Here is a 19541-nt window from a genome sequence, read left to right on the forward strand (position 1 = left end):
CAGTTAGAGATCAGCGGGTGAAGCAGCCGTTTTCAACCAACTGAAGCTTCTCAGGGGATTGATGATGAGCATTAGAATCAGGTGTGTTAGAGTACGGAGAAACCTAAAACATGCAGGAAGGTAGCTCTCCAGGAGCACCACTGTTTTATACAGTCTATGGGCCTACAGCTCAGGTGTGAGGCCAGAGCAAGAACACGGTGCAGTACAAGGACTGAACAGTGAGAGGCAGCAATACGCCAACGGGCGCCAAGCCTGCCGGAAAACAGAAGAAGAAGAAAGAGACGACGGAAAAGGAAGCAGTAGAAGAAGTAGTCGTTGTTTGGTGCTTTTTAAACTCACGTCTCTTCCGCAGGGTTAAACCGACCTGGTAAGGATTTCATTATAAGACTTGTCGTTAACTCAACCTCTTTATATCTTTATTTTTCTGATCGATACACGATGTGTGCGCGATCTTAGCATGTCCGTGTTTAGCAGCTAGTGCTAGCATGTTAGCATCAGTGCTCACTGTTATTCCTCTCCGTTCTTCAGATTAGCTGAATAAAATGACTCGTCACGGAAAGAACTGCACGGCCGGAGCTGTGTACACTTACCACGAGAAGAAGAAAGACACAGGTGAGGATGAAGTACAGGTAGAACACACACAGAAGGCAGTTATCATGTGTGCACTGATGTGAGCCCTCACACCACTGCAGGAGGGATATACATGATTATATGAAGCATCTTCATTTCCTTATTTTTATTCAGACTCATCTAACCGATGTTTTCATTGGGAATTAATCTTTATTATTCTCTGGATTAATCGATTAGTTGTTTGGTCTATAATATGTAAATCAATAATGTGTTTCTCAAAGCCCTACATGACGTCCTTAAACGTCGTGTTTGGTCCTCAACCCAAAGATGGACATGGGTTTTTATTATAAACTGATTCACGCTTATTAATCTATCATCAAATGAGTTGGTAATTAATGTGATAGCTGGCATTAATCAGTGAATAGTTGCAGCTGTCGTTTGAGATGCTGCTTCCTCTGCAGATAATGAAACATGCAGCGTGAACTCTGCACCTTTTTCACCTGCTGAACAGTTTACATATCTTTATTTAGAGACTATAGTTAGATAGTTAATCATGTCATACACTGAAAGGTGCCCAGCCCACCTGGGCTTACAAGACGCTACAAACAAGAGCAACATCAGAATGAGAGCAAAAGAACAGTTACACCTCCTAATATGTCAAACAATGTGTAATAGAGTTTTTAAAAAGTCCTTTGCCTTAAACATAACTGCAGCACTACTGACACACAGACTACCTTCTACTCAAACAGAAAGCATTGAACACAAACTCAACTGAAATACTTTGTGTGAAGAGGAATTATGATGCAAAGGACAGGAAATCAAAAAGAGATCAGATCACAGAGGGAACACCTTCTGCCCCCCCCCAGCTGGTGAATCAGCTTCGGTTCATATAAAACTTCTTCAGACCATTTCTGTGTATTGTTTAATCCGACTGACACTACATGATGATTAGTTTCTGTATGTGTTGCTATATTTTAATATTCTAGTAAAGTCAAAGATTATTTTCACCAGTTTACGTTTGTTCAGTTCAAAGGTTCAGCTCACCTGAAGCTCACCTGAACCATCAACGTCCGCTCGTAGTGCACAAGTACCCGCTCACACAGTCTGAGGTTTAGGCGTCCATATCTAAAATACAAATATATAAATGTTCATTTAGGAGTTAAAATATCGTCAGGTAGATTAATGAAAACAACGAGAAGTAAATGATTGACATGAGTTTTACTGTATTTCATTGAAGATGTAACTCATTGTATACCTCACTCACATATTTGACATAGTTATGAAAAGACTTTGACATCACTTCCTGTGTAATCTTACAGTAAATCATGTCATCATGTCACCTGTCTCTTCCTGTCAGCGGCGTCGGGTTACGGCACTCAGAGCATCAGACTGGGAAAAGACGCCATCAAAGACTTTGACTGCTGCTGTCTGTCTCTGCAGCCCTGCAAGGACCCTGTGGTGACGTACGTGTCTCTCTACAGCGCACACGCGCACGCGCACACACACACACACACACACACACACTGTGTAACATTGCCATGCTGTGGTATATAAACAGTGCATGTTGTTTGTGTGTCAGTCCAGACGGATACTTGTATGAAAAACAGGCGATCCTTGAATACATTCTGCATCAGAAGACGGAGATCGCCAAGAAGATGAAGGTATGACAGCGTCCACCGTCTGATGACACGTCTCCACACTGACGTGTCAGGATGTTGGATTCAGATAGACAGTCTGCAAACAGGCGAGCAGGACAGTAAAAAGATGCAACAGAATCAAACAGGTGTTTTATGGTGTCGTGTGACTTTTCTCAGCCAGCAGTGAGTCTGTGTCCGAGACGCCTTTGTTGTTCATGAAGAACAAACGTTTTGTTTAGCTTTAGTGCGGCTAACCTTAATGCTCTAAAGTCAGTGCTTCTTGTTTCTGTTGAACGTTGACAGTAGATAGTCAGAGCTGTGTTTGTCTCCGTCAGGCGTACGAGAAGCAGAAGCAGGCTCAGAGGAGCAGCAGCCAGCTGGAGTCAAAGTCGGAGGAGAGAGAGCGGAGGGAGCGCTTCAAGAGCCGAGAGAACAGCATCGTGTCCAAGCCCATCAACCCCTTCACCTCAGGTACTCACCTGTCTCACTGTGCACACACCTGTCTCACTGTGCACTCACCTGTCTCACTAAGATTCATAACTTCTCCTTTAAAGATAGAGCTGAAATCAGAACGTGGTTAGCCTAGCTTAGCATAAAGACTGTAAGCAAAGGGAAACTGTTAGCCTTGCCCTGTCCAAAGTTATAGCATCTCACCTGGTCACACCTGTGAAGGTGAAGACGGTGTGATTCGGTGTCGTGTGATTCAGAGCTGAATTCGTCCTGCAGGTCAGACCTCAGGAGGAGAGAAGAGCCGGACAGACGCAGCAGAGGCCTCCTCCTCTTCATCAGCCTCCTCCTCCTCCTCCAGCAGTCTGCCCAGCTTCTGGATCCCCTCTCTGACCCCAGAGGCCAAACCCACCCTGATCAAGAAGCCAGTGAGTGTCCTCTCTTAAACTCTCTTACAGGAGGAGGACTGTGTTCGTAGATGGGCTGTCCACTCTTATGTCCCATGAACAGCGTCGACTCCTTCTCCGGATCAGGATTCCTTTGGTGCAGGTTTAGACTGAGCTGAGACTTTACCGCAGCTGTAATGCTCCTGTCAGCCTGCAGGGGGCGTGAGACTCATGTTGCTCTTTGTGTCCACACTGTTGTTGTCTGAATATCTTCTCTGTGTGTTCAGTGTCTCTGTGTAATGTTGACTCTGTATCAGACAGCAAACAGGCTGACCATGCGTCCTCAGATTGAGCGTTCTGATTGGCTGTCACTGACTACCCCCCCCCTCCCCCCCCCCCGTCAGAGTAAGGCCGTGCTGTGTCCCATGTCAGGACGACCCATCAAGATGAACGAGCTGATCACAGTCCGATTCACCCCGCTGGACTCCAGCCTGGACCGAGTGGCTCTGCTCACCCGACAGGTCAGAGGAGCAACACACAAGCGCGCGCACACACACGTTCACTCCGCCTCGTCATGAACTCTTGTGCTGTGAAATCCTCTGAGTCACAGGTGTGTGTCTCTCCTCAGGACAGGTATGTGTGTGCAGTAACCAGAGACGTGCTGGGTAACAGCGTCCCCTGTGCCGTCCTGCGACCCACGTGAGTAGACGTCCGACTCCTCTGTCACATGTTCCCTCACGATTACAGTCTGATAACTCTGTGCTGCATTCAGGGGCACTGTGGTGACTCAGGAGTGTGTGGAGAAGCTGATCAAGAAGGACATGATGGATCCTGTGAGCGGAGACAAGCTGAGCGACAGAGACATCGTCCCGCTGCAGAGGGTACGTCCCCCTGTGTGTGTGTGTGTGTGTGTGTGTGTGTGTGTGTGTGTGTGTGTGTGTGTGTGTGTGTGTGTGTGTGTGTGTGTGTGTGTGTGTGTGTGTGTGTGTGTGTGTGTGTGTGTGTGTGTGTGTGTGTGTGTGTGTGTGAGAGAGACGCTGCAGGAGCACATTCACTCACATTACGTCCTCAGGTGTGGTTCTGATTGGTTCTGTTTGTTCTGACAGGGGGGAACCGGCTTCGCTGCTTCCGGAGTGGACCTCAGTGCTAAAGAGGCTCGTCCTGTTATGCAGGTGTGACATCTGCAGGAGCAGCATGCCCCTCCTCACTGTGGAGCCTGGGAGGAGCTGTGTGTGTTTGTAGCAGACGTGTGGACGTCTTTCACCTGTTCTGATGCTTCTCGTTTCTTTTCCTGCTTCCTGTCGAAACTTCGGTGTCGGAGTGAAGAACATTTAGTCACGTCTTCACTTCCTGTCTGAAAGAAACGGACCGAACCAAAGCAGTCGTCCTCTGAGTGTGGGTCTGTCCGGAGGTCCCCTTCAGTTTGTATTCAGAGTAACTGCTTTAATAGGGAACACTATGACAGTATGTGTGCTTTTTGTCATGGCCTCCACACTTTCTATAATAAAACATTTAAAAGCAAAACTCCATCAGATGGTTTAGTTTGCCTCCTCAGTGTCCCTGACAGAGAGTCTGTCCTTCATCACTGATGTGAAGCAGTCACATGACGTCAGGTGAGAAAGAAGCTGTGAACAGTAAACTCATGTAAACAGTGTGACTGCTTTTATTGGATTTCTCTGAAGCCGGCCGTGTCCCTATTTGACTGAACGTATCAAACACATCTGACCCCCACCCCCCCCGTCCTCCTGCTGCTCCTCCTGTCTGTGGTAATGTCACAGCTCGTCGTGGCCCTCCACCCTCATGCCTCCATAGTCAGTGATGGTGCTGATCCTGATGAAGTCCAAGTGGTGGAGCAGCTCAGACAGAGTCAGACGCCCGTCCTGACCAGCAGAGACACATAATATAAACTGTTTGTACTTAAGACAAGAATTAAAGATGGAAGCTGTGAATGCTGATCAACACTGAACACAACCACGTTCCTATCAGCACAGATCTATATCTATTATATCTATATGTATTTAAATCAATGTGGTCGTGTCCCTAGCTCTTTACTTCAGTTTATTTCATCGCTCCACCTCTTCACACAGTTCATGTGCAGAGCTCAAGTCTTACTGATGATCAAAATAAAGTTCACTGAGAGGGAGAGGGAGGGTCAGTGAGATCATCTCTGCTCTTTGTTCAAGCTGCAAACTGAAATATAACAGACACAAACATGTACCACACGGGATGCGTCTGTCAATCATTAACACAGAGCGGTCAGAATGAACCTGACGAATGATCAATAAGAACTCTGACGGCTCAAAAGAGACTTCTTAAGGTTAAATAAAAAAAGATGATCAGGAAACATCAGCATGTAGATCTCCCCTGTGGGGATCAATGAAGTTAATCTTAACTATCAAACCTGTGATTTCAGGAAGCTGGAACACTGCACGTGTCTGTTCACACGTCTGTGCAGGTGATGTTAAACCATCAGAGGAGCCGTCTGTGTGTGTGATCTGCAGCCTCACTGGGATCTTTAACCTGTTCAACTGTTTGCCTCCGTGTTCATCACAGTCACAGACTCATTACGACAACGTGTAGAAAAAACAAACTTTATTTCATCATCAACAACTCACCTGATTCCACCTTTGACCCCTTAGACAGTAAATGTTGACATGTATTCTTACACTGTGCTTCTGCTCAGTTCTGCCCAGACAAACAGTTTGAACCCTTTATTGCCCTCAACAAGAAGTCAAACAGAAATGTTGTAACACAAAAAGAGGAGTGTGTGTGCGTGTGTGTGTGTGTGTGTGTGTGTGTGTGTGTGCGTGTGCAGGACCCTCAGTATCACCTGTACTCACTTACACAGTATGTGAGTTCATGATGGATTTGAGTGGATTAGAAATCATGGACTCTTCTCTGGATTACAGAGTATCTCAGTGAGAACCAGGACTCCCTGAAAACTCAGATCACAGCTCCAGCAGAGTTCAGCCTGTAACGTCTCACAGAGTGTGTGTGTGTGTGTGTGTGTGTGTGTGTGTGTGTGTGTGTGTGTGTTGTCGTCTCTCTCTCATAAGCTCTCTAACCTGTGATCTGAAGTGTTTCCTGAATCTTTGTGTGAACCTGTAGATTAAAGCTCCAGCAGAGCTCAGCCTGACAGTAACTTCACACACACATCATTCTCTGTTTGTTTTCGTCCTTCACAAAGACACTCTGAACTTCACTGCCTCGCGGCTGCAACATGAAACGCCGCAGCTGTCCAAGTGACACTGAGTTTTTAGGGAGTCCCAGTCAGAACCCGACTTCACTGACTTTACTGAGCAACGCCCACCACCCAACCCTCACCCCCCACACTACCACCCCCCCGTGACCCATTCCTCCATAGCTTCTGAAATGTTTAATCAGATGAGCGGGGTCAAAGTTCGTCGTGTCTCTTGGTTAGATCCTCTCCGTAGTTGGTGGCCTGGCTGCCCACAAACATGTTCCAGTTGGCCAGAATCTCCTTCTTGGTTATTTTCTCATCCTGTCGTTTCCACCACATTCATCAGACAGAGGATTATTGATTATGATTGACAGGAGAGGACAGGAGGGGGGGGGGGGGGAAGAGAGTAGAGTGTTAATAATTAAGGCACAATTACTGCTGTTATTCCCCCCAGTACTTCATCATGACGTTCAAGCTCCTGCTCACATGTTTCACACCTCTGAGTAAAATATAATTAAACATGCTTAAATAACCAGAGAGTGAGCAGAGTGAGAGCGAGCAGAGTAAGCAGAGTGAGAGTGAGCAGAGTGAGAGTGAGCAGAGTGAGAGTGAGCTGAGTAAGCAGAGTGAGTGAGCAGAGTGAGAGTGAGTGAGAGCAAGCTGACTGAGCAGAGTGAGCTGAGTGATCAGATTGAGAGCAAGCTGAGTGAGCAGAGTGATCAGAGTGATCAGAGGGAGTGAGCAGAGTGGGAGTGAGCTGAGTGAGAAGATTGAGAGTGAGCAGAGTGAGAGTGAGTGAGAGCAAGCTGAGTGAGCAGAGTGAGAGTGAGCAGAGTAAGAGTGAGTGAGAGCAAACTGAGTGAGCAGAATGATCAGATTAAGAGTGAGCTGAATGATCATAGTGAGATTGGTCAGAGTGAGAGTGAGTAGGTTGTCACCTTGTCTGTGTCCGTCGCGTGAATCAGGTGTTTGGCTTCATTGTCAGCATGGTCGACCTCTCCAGGTAGAATCCAGTGAGCGACCTCGTTGGCGTCCAGGTAACCGTCCTGTCAGCAAAAACAGTCTGTTCATTTATTTTGTTATGTAACATTTAACTATTTAATTAATGTGGTGATTATTAATTATCAATGTGATGATTATCAATTATCAATGTGGTGATTATTCATTATCAATGTGGTGATTATTAATTATCAATGTGATGATTATCAATTATCAATGTGGTGATTATCAATTATCAATGTGATGATTATCAATGTGGTGATTATTCATTATCAATGTGGTGATTATTAATTATCAATGTGGTGATTATCAATGTGATGATTATCAATGTGGTGATTATTAATTATCAATGTGGTGATTATCAATGTGATGATTATCAATGTGGTGATTATTAATTATCAATGTGATGATTATCAATGTGGTGATTATTAATTATCAGTGTGGTGATTATCAATGTGATGATTATCAATGTGGTGATTATTAATTATCAATGTGGTGATTATTAATTATCAACGTGGTGATTATTAATTATCAACGTGGTGATTATCAATTATCAATGTGGTGATTATTAATTATCAATGTGGTGATTATTAATTATCAATGTGGTGATTATCCATGTGGTGATTATTAATTATCCATGTGGTGATTATTAATTATCCATGTGGTGATTATTCATTATCAATGTGGTGATTATTCATTATCAATGTGGTGATTATTAATTATCAATGTGGTGATTATCAATGTGATGATTATCAATGTGGTGATTATTAATTATCAGTGTGGTGATTATCAATGTGATGATTATCAATGTGGTGATTATTAATTATCAATGTGGTGATTATTAATTATCAACGTGGTGATTATCAATTATCAATGTGGTGATTATTAATTATCAACGTGGTGATTATCAATTATCAATGTGGTGATTATTAATTATCAATGTGGTGATTATTAATTATCAATGTGGTGATTATCCATGTGGTGATTATTAATTATCCATGTGGTGATTATTAATTATCAATGTGGTGATTATTAATTATCCATGTGGTGATTATTAATTATCAATGTGGTGATTATCCATGTGGTGATTAATGTGTAACTGTGTGTGTTCTTTGTTGTTGTGTTGTCACATCTGACAGTGTTGTTGGTGCACCTGCAGTACATTAGTGTGGTTTTATATAAAAAGGTGTTTTTGTTCTTATATTTGTATTTCTGTGTTTCAGGTTTTATTGCGTCACGTCTGCTTCTCGTCAAGTCTTCTTCTTCTTCTGTTCGTACACTCAGCAACAACAGGTTAAAAAAAGAAAGATGTTATTTAAGGACTCTTAATGGTTGTAGTCTCAGTCCTCGGTTTGTTGTAATCACTTCACAGTGAACAGCTTGAACAGCGGACAGAAACAGAAACTGTCTCATGATGCTGAGATGAAAATCAGGTTTTACCTTGTTGGCGTCTCTGATCTCTGAGAACTGTTTCCTCTCTGTCTGCACCCACTCAGGCTCAGGCTCCCCGCTCTCAGGTGAGAACATGTCACCTGTGGAACGCACACACACACTCAGATCAGGACAGGTGGCCTAAGGTGAAGAGAGGGGGAGGAGTCAGTGTGAGAGGGAACACCTACCGATGTATTCGTTGATGTTGATCTTTCCGTCTCCGTTCTTATCGATGTCTTCGACCGTTTCCTGAAACAGAAAATGATTCAGTTCTGGCAGAGATTCATCCTGCTGATCGACACCGTCGTTTATTCATCACCTGTTTGTTTGTAATCAATAAGAAACTAGTTTGTTTAAAGTTGGAACAGACAGTAGAAGAGCTGGACGTGCAGAAACATTAAAGTCGTCAAGGAGACGTTCAGACTCTTGTAAGACCTCCGTCAGTCAGAGCTTAAACAGTGTGTCACCTGCACCACCACGTCCCTCATGTAGTCAAACTCCTCCGGGTGGAGGAAGGCGGTGAACTCCTCTCTTGTGGCGATGCCATCTCTGTCTCTGTCGGCCATCTTGAATCGCCTCTCGTCCCGCATCAGCATGGACTTGTAGGTGGCTTTGTCTTCGATGTCGTCAAACTCCTCGCCTGAAAAATAAAGCTGAAGGTTTCATCTTCTTCATGTTCATACAGACACACGTTCACCTGTCACAACACACTCATCTATTCCACCTTCGATTCGTCGCTTCATGAAATGTGAGGAAGATATGAAAGTTCATCAGACTGAGCTGCAGTGCAAACCCGACGACTAAAAGCAGCTGATCATGGAAGAAGCTGCAAACAGCAAAAGATTTATTTTATAAAATATATTCAATCAATGAATCCATCAATCGTTGCTGTCAGTCAGCAGAGACACCTGGTCTGGTTTATTTCTCACAGACATCAGACTGAAACTGAGACTGTTTGACATCCAGTTCAAACCTCCTCAGTGTGTCAGAGGGACATGAAGACAAACAGGTGAGATAAAGTGTGCAGGTGCCTCGTTCACACACAGATTTACCCAGGTAGTATCCGTAAGTGGTGTTCTTGTACTCCTCCCAGCTGATCTTCCCGTCCTGGTTCATGTCGTACTCGTTCCAGTGTTTGTTCACGTTCTCCTCGATGTACCTCCTCTGACGGTGTTTGATCCAGTAATGCAGCTCTGAGTGGCTCACGAAGCCGTCTTTGTCGGTGTCTATGCGATCCACGATCTTCCTGCAGAGAGAGAGAGGTGAGGGCAACAGGTGAGGTTCACTGAAATCATCTGTCCTTCATAGAACCTGAAGCTGTGACCTGCACACCTGTCTAAGAGAGACACCTGACAGGAGAATAACAGCTGTGATCACACTGAGCCTCAGTAACACCTACGCCAGCTTCTCTTTGCTCTCGTCCGGGGTCAGCTGGTCAAATGTCTTGGCCTCCTCCTTTCCCAGGAAGGCCTCGTGGTCATACTGGAAGCCATGGGTGTCGTCGTGGGCGTGGTCACTCAGGTCAGCATGGTGATGGATGCGTTTCTCCTGAGCAGGTACAGCAAAGGCTACAGCAGCCAGGGCGCAGAGAGATGCTAATGAACCCAGCAGCATCTTTATGGACTGTCAGAGAGGAGACAAGCAGCGTGAGACACATGAAACATGATAAACCTGAAGAATAAAACATCATGAGCCCACAGCGCCCCCCAGAGGGCAGAGGCTCACACTGAGAGAAACATGAGCTATGACTGTGACTGTCCTGACAGTTAACTGGTCTCTGCTGCTCAGGGCGAACTCCTGCTGAGGGTGAACTCCTGCTGAGGATGAACTCCTGCTGAGGGTGAACTCCTGCTGAGGATGAACTCCTGCTGAGGGTGAACTCCTGCTCAGGGTGAACTCCTGCTGAGGGTGAACTCCTGCTGAGGGTGAACTCCTGCTGAGGGTGAACTCCTGCTGAGGATGAACTCCTGCTGAGGGTGAACTCCTGCTGAGGGTGAACTCCTGCTCAGGAGCTGCTGGCTGTTCTGAGGAGAGGAAGTTCTGTCTACTCTTCTTTAAACAGGTTTTAAAGAGTATTTCCGCACACACAGCGGTCGGGTATGTTCAGGTTTAGTTCAGGTTCAGCTCTGTAATGCTCCCTTACACAAACACTAATTTCTTCAGTACATTGCTGTCTGCGGATCTGATCCATGCATGCAGTTTGCTGAAGGAGGATATCTGACTCTGTCATCAGTGCAACAAAAACACAAGTTTAACATGAATCCTGCTCATGAACAAACATTAATACCCGCAGCCTGTAACAGGAGCTGAACACAGATAACCAGCTCACACTGACTCTGTGTCTGAGCATGATGTGAGTTTAAACCGGAGCTGAATTCTTTGAACTCTCCTCTCATCAACATTTAAACTGATAAAAGTCAGACATAGTGATGATGGTGAGCCTGCAGCAGCTCTGCAGTCTGAATGACCTGACCTCTCACACTGTGTCCTCCATGTTATTGCGCAGCTTTAACTCTGTGTAACACTTTAAATTAAACTTTATCCGTCACTGTTTGTTCTTTAATAAAACTTTTACAGTCAAAAGAGAAAATAAAACTCACCAGTCAGTCAGCAGCGTCTCGCGACACCTCCCAGCTCTCCGTGAACAGAAGATCAGTCCGCGTTGGCACTCTGTACCTTTAAATATAAACGTCACGGAGGCGGGACTTCTTCTTCAGACAACCAATCACCAGAGGCCTGAGCTGGATTCTAACCAATGAAAAGTAATGAAATACTGACTCTCTGATTGGCTGTTAACCGCCACGTTGTCATGCAAATGCAACACTAATAGAGTTTGGTGTCGTTATGCTCCCGCCCTGACAGAATCCAGCACCACGAGCCCTCCTACAGTTTATAGTCTCTGTGATTGCGTGATCTACGTGACATCACGTCCACCCTGCAGACCGAGGACAAAAACAACACACATTTCTCCAAAAAGCTTTGCAAACAGCATCAAGTCTTATTCAAATGTTTTTTTCGTTGTCATTTCAAAGACCAAATGTCCCATGACAATGTAAACACTTTAACATAGGATCAAATCTGCAAACGTCTACCGTGTGCGTTTTCTGATGTTCAAACAAAATACATGTGAAGCTGTTTCAATATTCAAGAGATGAACGCTCCAGATTTGATCATCTTTATGTTCCTGATCAACGATAACTCCAACACAACACGTCTCGTTCATCAGAGTCTCTGGAGGAGGCCTGTTCATCCAGTCTACTATATTGTATTTACTGCCACTGATAGTCTGTCAGCTTACGGACCTTCTGTTTCCCAGCATGCACTGGGGCATTATGAGCAGAAGAAAAAAGTTCACTCAGTTAATCAAAACTTAATTTATTTACTGATCACAGAACACAGACAGGTTTTACAACAGTTAGAGCATCTAAAATACTTACATCAATATTCATCCACATGTCAGATCACAAGTGCATTAGTTCATGTTAACAGGTGATCATTAGTTCATGTTAACAGGTGATCATGGAACAGCAGGTAATACTGACTGACAACAAGCAGACAGGTGCTGTCATCATCCTTCATATTGCTACCTAAATAAATCTGTAATTCTCAACATGTTTAGAGTAATCAATACAACAAACAGATACTTTGCTGAAACATGAATGTAAAAAGATGTAAAGTCTTCATATACAGCATATATTTATGTTAGATCGTATTAATGAGCTGCTACACATTCCTAACACTCGTCTACAAGCTCCATGAACATTCACAGACATGATGAAGGTCCACAGAACCACAGAGCATCAGATCAGCACATTTAACAAAGACGTAGAAAACGTGTGCTCGACTCGATCCGAAGTGTTTGTCGGTAAACCCGGTTTGATGCACCTGTGCTTTAAGTTCAGCAGATTAGCCACAGCATGCTAACCAGCTAGCTCTCCTGCTGTGCTGAATGGTAAAGGTGTGTGAGTCACTAACAGAATATGATTACTGCAGATTCTACGTCTGGTGTTTGGGGTCAGTTTAACAGGAACAGTTTTTAGTTGCAGCCATGATGATTAAGATAATTCTTTATTGATCCTCAGAGGGAAAATCAGAGTTAAAACTGTTGTTGAGCTTCAGTTTTAGAGATGAACAAACATTTTATTTTGGGGGTTAATAAACGACAGTTTCAGATTTGATGTCTTTCTGTTCAGTTTCACTGAAGTCGTTTCTCTTCAACGTCTGTAAACATGTTTTAGAATTTGTTTACATTTTCAATATGAAGCTTTTCTTTGAAAATTTGTGCTTTCGCTTTTGAGTGTTTGTCCTCTTGGGCCCCCGTAGTTTTCTATTTGACTGATTGCATCAGAGACGATACTGCGAAAGAAAATGTTTCTGTTCAGTGTGAAACAGGTGAGAAATACAGGTGAGTCCGTTTTCAGGAATAATCTGATATGAAGCTCTCATTCAAGAGTGAAGTGAATGTGTTCACACCTCGTCTTTCTGGCTCTTACAGGAGGCTGTACAAATAAAAGAAATAAAAAATCAGCACATTTAAGTGACATGCAGGCACTAAATCATCTATGACATTTGTGTGGTCCATTAAAGATTCACATTGTTCTGGGCTAAAACATTTCAAGCTGAAAAAGTCATTCCTAGAAAGAGCAAAATAACAGTCAGAAGCATAACAAGGACGTTTTAATGGATGGCATTAATGACATGCAGGCTGGCATCTTTAAGGTGTGATCCAAGGACACAGTCCAACACAGTCCAGCAGAGTCCAGGGTGAGGATGTGTAAGCCAACAGAAGCTGTATGTAAGCCTTTGATCTGTTAGTGAGGTTAATTACATCCTATTTACATGATTATGATGATGCTACCTGTTAAAGGAACAGACTGATTTTGATCCTTCGAATCAACAGATTTATTCTTATTTATCTACCATAGGACCCGGTGGAACATGTTCAGAACATCTGAATGAAACGATAGGAGGAAACCATGATGATCATATGAAGCTAACATGATGAGTATCAATTATAATGACCTGGACCTGATCACAGAGGTAAGACGTGTGTGAGTTACTGTGTGGATTGTGCTCATCGTGACATGGACGGTCTGAATCCCCCCTCCTGTGTGGATTCAATCATGTAGGGTCAGTATGGGTCGATCCTGAAGGACCCTGTTGGACTGAAGAATCCTTCAGGGTCCATCAGGGTCAATCAGGGTCCTTCAGGCTCCATCAGGGTCCATCAGGGTCCATCAGGGTCAATCAGGTTCCTTCAGGGTCCATCAGGGTCCATCAGGGTCCATCAGGGTCCATCAGGATCAATCAGGGTCCTTCAGGGTCCATCAGGGTCCAACAGAGTTCATCAGGGTCAATCAGGGTCCTTCAGGGTCCATCAGAGGCAATCAGGGTCCTTCAGAGTCCATCAGGGTCCTGCAGGGTCCTGCAGGGTTTATTTGTGCTGGGCCAACACGTCATTGAAGATGTTGAGGAACATGTGGACGTGGTACTCCTTAAAGACCAGAGCTGGACGGAACCGGATCGATTTATCTCCACAGCCTCCCAGCAGCACACCTGTCAATCACAGACATTGTTACTATTCACACCTGTCAATCACTGTCAAGCACTGTTACTATTCAGTTTATCAGGTGTGAACTCTTTAGAAGGTGATTTCTAACCAGGAGAGCAGCCTCTGTAAATGCCGTGTTCAGGATTAAAGGCAGATCAGTACAGACGGGCCTGAAACTCGATGTTCAGATCAGTGTTTATGTGAATGTAATGTAAAAATAATTGGAATATTCCCACCTTTGTCTCTGGCCTTGAGCAGGATGCTGTTGCGTGTGGCGTCGTCACAGATATCGATGGCACAGAAGGTCCCCTGTCCTCGAGCTCGGCTCAATATGCCGGGGAACTGAGCCTGAGGACACGTGTACACACATGTAGGTCAGATTCACATGGAGCAAGATCACAGCACACTGCAGTGATCTGCATTAATGTTCTACATTTGTACTCTAAGTTTCTACTCTACGTTTATGCTCTACGCCTATGCTCTACGTTTATGCTCTACATTAATGAACTACGCTTGTACTCTAAGTTTATGCTCTACGTCTATGCTCTACGTTTACACTCTACATTAATGCTCTACGTTTCTACTCTACGTTTATGCTCTATGTTTGTACTCTATGTTTATGCTCTACGTTTATGCTCTACGTTTATACTCTACGTTTATACTCTACATTTATTCTCTATGTTTATGCTCTACGTTTTTGCTTTACGTTTATACTCTACGTTTGTACTCTATGTTTATACTCTACATTAATGCTCTACGTGTATACTCTGTGTTTATACTCTACATTAATGCTCTACGTTTATACTCTACATCAATGCTCTACGTTTAAACTCTATGTTTATGCTCTACGTTTATGCTCTATGTTTATACTCTACATTAATGCTCTACGTTTATACTCTACATTAATGCTCTACGTTTATGCTCTACATTAATGCTCTACGTTTATACTCTACGTTTATGCTCTACGTTTATGCTCTATGTTTATACTCTACATTAATGCTCTACGTTTATGCTCTACGTTTATTCTCTATGTTTATGCTCTACGTTTATACTCTACGTTTATGCTCTATGTTTATACTCTACAGTAATGCTCTACGTTTATACTCTACGTTTATACTCTACATTTATACTCCACATTAATGCTCTACGTTTATGCTCTACATTAATGCTCTACGTTTATACTCTACATTAATGCGCTACGTTTATGCTCTACATTAATGCTCTACGTTTATACTCTACGTTTATGCTCTATGTTTATACTCTACAGTAATGCTCTACGTTTATACTCTACGTTTATACTCCACATTAATGCTCTACGTTTATGCTCTACATTAATGCTCTACGTTTATACTCTACGTTTATGCTCTACGTTTATGCTCTATGTTTATACTCTACAGTAATGCTCTACGTTTATACTCTACGTTTATGCTCTACGTTTATGCTCTATGTTTATGCTCTATGTTTATACTCTACATTAATGCTCTACGTTTATGCTCTACGTTTATACTCTACAGTAATGCTCTACGTTTATACTCTACATTGATGCTCTACGTTTATACTCTACAGTAATGCTCTACGTTTATACTCTACATTGATGCTCTACATTTATACTCTACAGTAATGCTCTACGTTTATACTCTACCTTTATACTCTACATTAATGCTCTACATTTATACTATACGTTTATACTCTACATTGATGCTCTACGTTTATACTCTACAGTAATGCTCTACGTTTATACTCTACATTGATGCTCTACGTTTATACTCTACAGTAATGCTCTACGTTTATACTCTATATTGACGCTCTACATTTATACTCTACAGTAATGCTCTACGTTTATACTCTACCTTTATACTCTACATTAATGCTCTACATTTATACTATACGTTTATATTCTACATTGATGCTCTACGTTTATACTCTACAGCAATGCTCTACGTTTATACTCTACAGTAATGCTCTACGTTTATACTCTACGTTTATACTCTACGTTTATGCTCTACACTGGCTTTTTGCCAAAGACAGGAAATGAGGGGAGTAAAGAGTGGGGGTTGACCAGGAGTCAAACCTGCGATCAGTGCGACGATGACTATAGCCTCTGTACACGAGGCGCCTGCTCTACCGACTGAGCTAAACCAGCACCCACATCATGCTGTGTTGAAGAAGACTTGAAACTAGAGACTGAGACCATAAACTCGTTAGGAAAATGTTTCCTGAGGGAATACATCAGGAGAGGAGGAGGAGCATTTTCTCATAGACTTCTATAGGATCAGGATCATATATATATAATAGCTAATTCTTTTTCATTTTCTTTTTTATTATTATCATTTTTTTCCCTTTTGTTTAATGTATTTATTTTATGTCCCCCTCTCTTATGTTTTATGTTTCCTTAAATGTGCAATGTGAAACGATTTCTGTCCTGGAGGCCATGTCCTGTTCTTATATACACACACACACACACACGCACGCGCACACACACAGTTCACACACACACGCACCCGCGCACGTGCACACACATAGTTCACACACACAAACACACACGCACGCGCACACATACACACATGCACGTGCACACACAATCTACCTGCAGCTCAAAAAAGCTTCCCTTTTGAAACCTGCAGGCTATGTCCTGTTCTTATATACACTCAGTTCACACACACACACACGCACGCACGCGCACACACACACACGGTTCACACACACGCACGCGCACACACAGTTCACACACACACACACACACACACACACACACACACACACACACACACACGATCTACCTGCAGCTCATAGAGGCCGTTGAGCAGAGCTTTCCCAGAGCGGGTCACCTCCTCCAGAAGGTTCTCTCTGCGGATCACGTTGAGAACTTCTGCCAGGATCAGGTTCTTTGAAGGGTCGCCCATCCAGGTGTTAAAGATACGGTATGGCTGGAAAAACAACAACAACAACAACACACCTGTTCGTATTACTGTTCACTTGAACTTCAGGTGTGAACAGTCGACTTCATCCAGAGTAAAACACCTGCTGCCTCTCTGCCATAACATGATGGACTATCTTTGGGCTGAACATAAGACCTAAACTTCTCTTTGTCTTTACTTTGTGATCTAAGACATTTAGTTCATACCAAAGTGGTAATGAAGACGTAACAACTGCAGTGACTCACACAGTCATGCTCCCAGATGATGAACCCCTAACACTTTATTGACCTTCAGTTTCACTAATATACATTCTCAATAACACTATGAACCTCTCACCTTATCGGCCTGCAGCTCGTCCTTGTGGTAGTACCCCCCTGTCAGGAGCTTCTTGCTGAAGGACACGATGTCGGCCGGGTCATCCATGCCCCAGTGCTCATGAGCCCAGAACTTCCCCGTGCTGCCCCCCCCAGTCTGAACCTCATCCACGTGGAACGCACAGCCGTGCTGGGGAGGGAAGGGTTAACAGACGGAGAGAAGGGTTAACAGACAGCAGAGTCTCTACATTCACTCAGCTCAGGTTCTGACTCTACGACACTCAGTCCGTCCCTGTTTGGATCCATGAGATGATCCGTCCTGATTTCTGTCTCACAGGCTGATTTATGGACAAACATTGTTTCTTCACACGCTGCAGGGACATGAGCTGTGAGTGTAAATATTTAAAGAGTGTCCTGCAGCGTTGGAGAGCGTGTTCAATCTACTGAAGGGAAAGAATCATCTCTACTGATAACACATGAATAAGTAAACATACACTGTGTGGTAAAGACTCTGTCAGATCACACAGAGTTTATATTCCAGTCCTGATTAACCACTTATGTCTTTATACTAACACAAAGGACAGTGAGGTATTACACAGGTGTTATACAGGTGTTATATTAGGTATTACACAGGTGTTATACAGGTGTTATACAGGTGTTATATGAGGTATTACATAGGTGTTATACAGGTGTTATATGAGGTATTACACAGGTGTTATACAGGTGTTATACAGGTGTTACATGAGGTATTACACAGGTGTTATACAGGTGTTATATGAGGTATTACATAGGTGTTATACAGGTGTTATATGAGGTATTACACAGGTGTTATACAGGTGTTATACAGGTGTTATATGAGGTATTACACAGGTGTTATACAGGTGTTATATGAGGTATTACACAGTGAGTACTGAATGTAATCCCTGTTAGCACAGTTGTATCTGAGCTGAAATTAACCCGAGCACCTTCTAGATGATATTTTAGATCGATTTAAACAGGATCTCTCCACCCCGACAACATGGTCTCTTATCACAGGGTTCAGTAATCTGTTGCCATAGTAACAGCCATTACCTTGCGTGCGATGTTGCGGAGGTTCCTGAAGAAGTCAGGGGAGGCGTGGTTATCTCCACCTTCAGCCTGGATCGGCTCAATAACGATCCCGGCTACAGGTTTCCCCTTCTGCCTCCACTTCACGATCAGGTCCTCCACCTGCAGAGCAGCAGGTAAAGAGCGGTTCATAGTTTATCACCTGTTCTGTCTTTTCCTTTACATGAACATGTTTGTCATCAGTGTACTGTGTCTTTTAGCTCTGCCTCCTTCAGCCCTGCAGTGTTCGGCTCTCTAATAACAGAACAAAGCATCGGTTCTCTCTGACAGATTCACAGTTTAACTCTCAGATTTCTACTGATTCATTAGTGCTCCTCTTCAGGTGACACACCTGAGCTCCCTCAGACAGTTTCACTCTCAGTGTTTGTTCAGTTAGAGAAGAGGACGTGTACCTCCTCCAGACAGCGGGCCTCCTCCTGAGCGTTCTCTCGGGTGAACTCCTGCAGAGGATACTGCAGACGGGGGAATGGAGCGATCGGCCAATCAAATGACGGCACGTCCAGCTTGTGGATTGCTTTGGAGTGTGTTGTTGCCAGGCAACCTTAACGAGGAATGAACATGGTGTTATAATCATGTAATAATAATAATTTGAATGATTGTGCAAAGTGCAGTATCTCATCAGTATTTCATCATTCCATTATAAGATTGCATTTATCTGTTAACACACAAGGACTTTATTTTGAAACATCTACAGGAAGTGCTTTTTATGTGAGTATCTGACAAACCCATGGTTCTTCCATGGAAACCTCCCATGAAGGATAAAATACTGAGTTCAGGACAGCCTGGAGTCTGAGACACACACACACACACACACACACACACACACACAGAGGAAGTGAACGAGTTAAAGAGAAGTTTTATTTTAATACGTTGAAGGTAAAAACGTGCTCAGAGGTTTATGTCACCTGGTTTATCATGCAGCTACTGAGGTCTTCATCTGACGGGGTGCTGTGGCCACGCTCCTTATTCTGCAGCAACACACACACACACACACACACAC

At 43.6% G+C, this 19541-nt stretch overlaps 3 protein-coding genes across 5 annotated transcripts in view; 1 reads left to right on the forward strand and 2 right to left on the reverse strand.

Moving 5' to 3' along the window:
* Positions 1-281: 281 nt before the first annotated feature.
* Positions 282-5257, forward strand: nosip (nitric oxide synthase interacting protein). The gene is made up of 10 exons (XM_069674261.1): positions 282-367; positions 529-612; positions 1928-2033; positions 2150-2231; positions 2543-2678; positions 2934-3082; positions 3445-3561; positions 3669-3739; positions 3813-3921; positions 4147-5257. The coding sequence occupies exons 2-10, from the start codon at positions 543-545 to the stop codon at positions 4216-4218; spliced, it is 912 nt and encodes a 303-aa protein (XP_069530362.1). The 5' UTR covers positions 282-367; positions 529-542; the 3' UTR covers positions 4219-5257.
* rcn3 (reticulocalbin 3, EF-hand calcium binding domain) lies at positions 4800-11314 on the reverse strand. Of its 2 annotated transcripts, none has more exons than XM_069674260.1 (8): positions 11252-11314; positions 10051-10274; positions 9704-9897; positions 9119-9291; positions 8840-8900; positions 8661-8752; positions 7160-7267; positions 4800-4920 (listed from the first exon to the last, which is right to left on the reverse strand). In XM_069674260.1, exons 2-8 carry the CDS (start codon positions 10263-10265, stop codon positions 4813-4815), a joined length of 951 nt encoding a protein of 316 aa, XP_069530361.1. In that variant the 5' UTR covers positions 10266-10274; positions 11252-11314; the 3' UTR covers positions 4800-4812. The 2 variants fall into 2 exon arrangements, with proteins under 2 accessions (XP_069530361.1, XP_069530360.1); XM_069674259.1 differs by lacking the exon at positions 4800-4920 and adding an exon at positions 6386-6542.
* A 696-nt stretch (positions 11315-12010) lies between these two features.
* The window catches only part of abat (4-aminobutyrate aminotransferase), a 24150-nt gene continuing 16619 nt past the window's right edge, over positions 12011-19541 (reverse strand). For both annotated transcript variants that reach the window (XM_069674166.1, XM_069674165.1), the window contains exons 10-17: positions 19447-19509; positions 19267-19330; positions 18934-19082; positions 18506-18643; positions 17457-17624; positions 16983-17129; positions 14439-14550; positions 12011-14207 (exon numbers count right to left, since the gene is read on the reverse strand). In XM_069674166.1, the coding sequence (XP_069530267.1) occupies positions 14086-14207; positions 14439-14550; positions 16983-17129; positions 17457-17624; positions 18506-18643; positions 18934-19082; positions 19267-19330; positions 19447-19509 (963 nt within the window). In that variant the 3' untranslated portion in view covers positions 12011-14085. The remainder of the gene's footprint in view (positions 14208-14438; positions 14551-16982; positions 17130-17456; positions 17625-18505; positions 18644-18933; positions 19083-19266; positions 19331-19446; positions 19510-19541) is intronic.

Source organism: Semicossyphus pulcher, unplaced genomic scaffold (genome assembly GCF_022749685.1).
Source record: "Semicossyphus pulcher isolate SPU_LCO1_2020_fin unplaced genomic scaffold, fSemPul1.0.p SCAF_23, whole genome shotgun sequence".
NCBI lineage: Eukaryota > Metazoa > Chordata > Actinopteri > Labriformes > Labridae > Semicossyphus > Semicossyphus pulcher.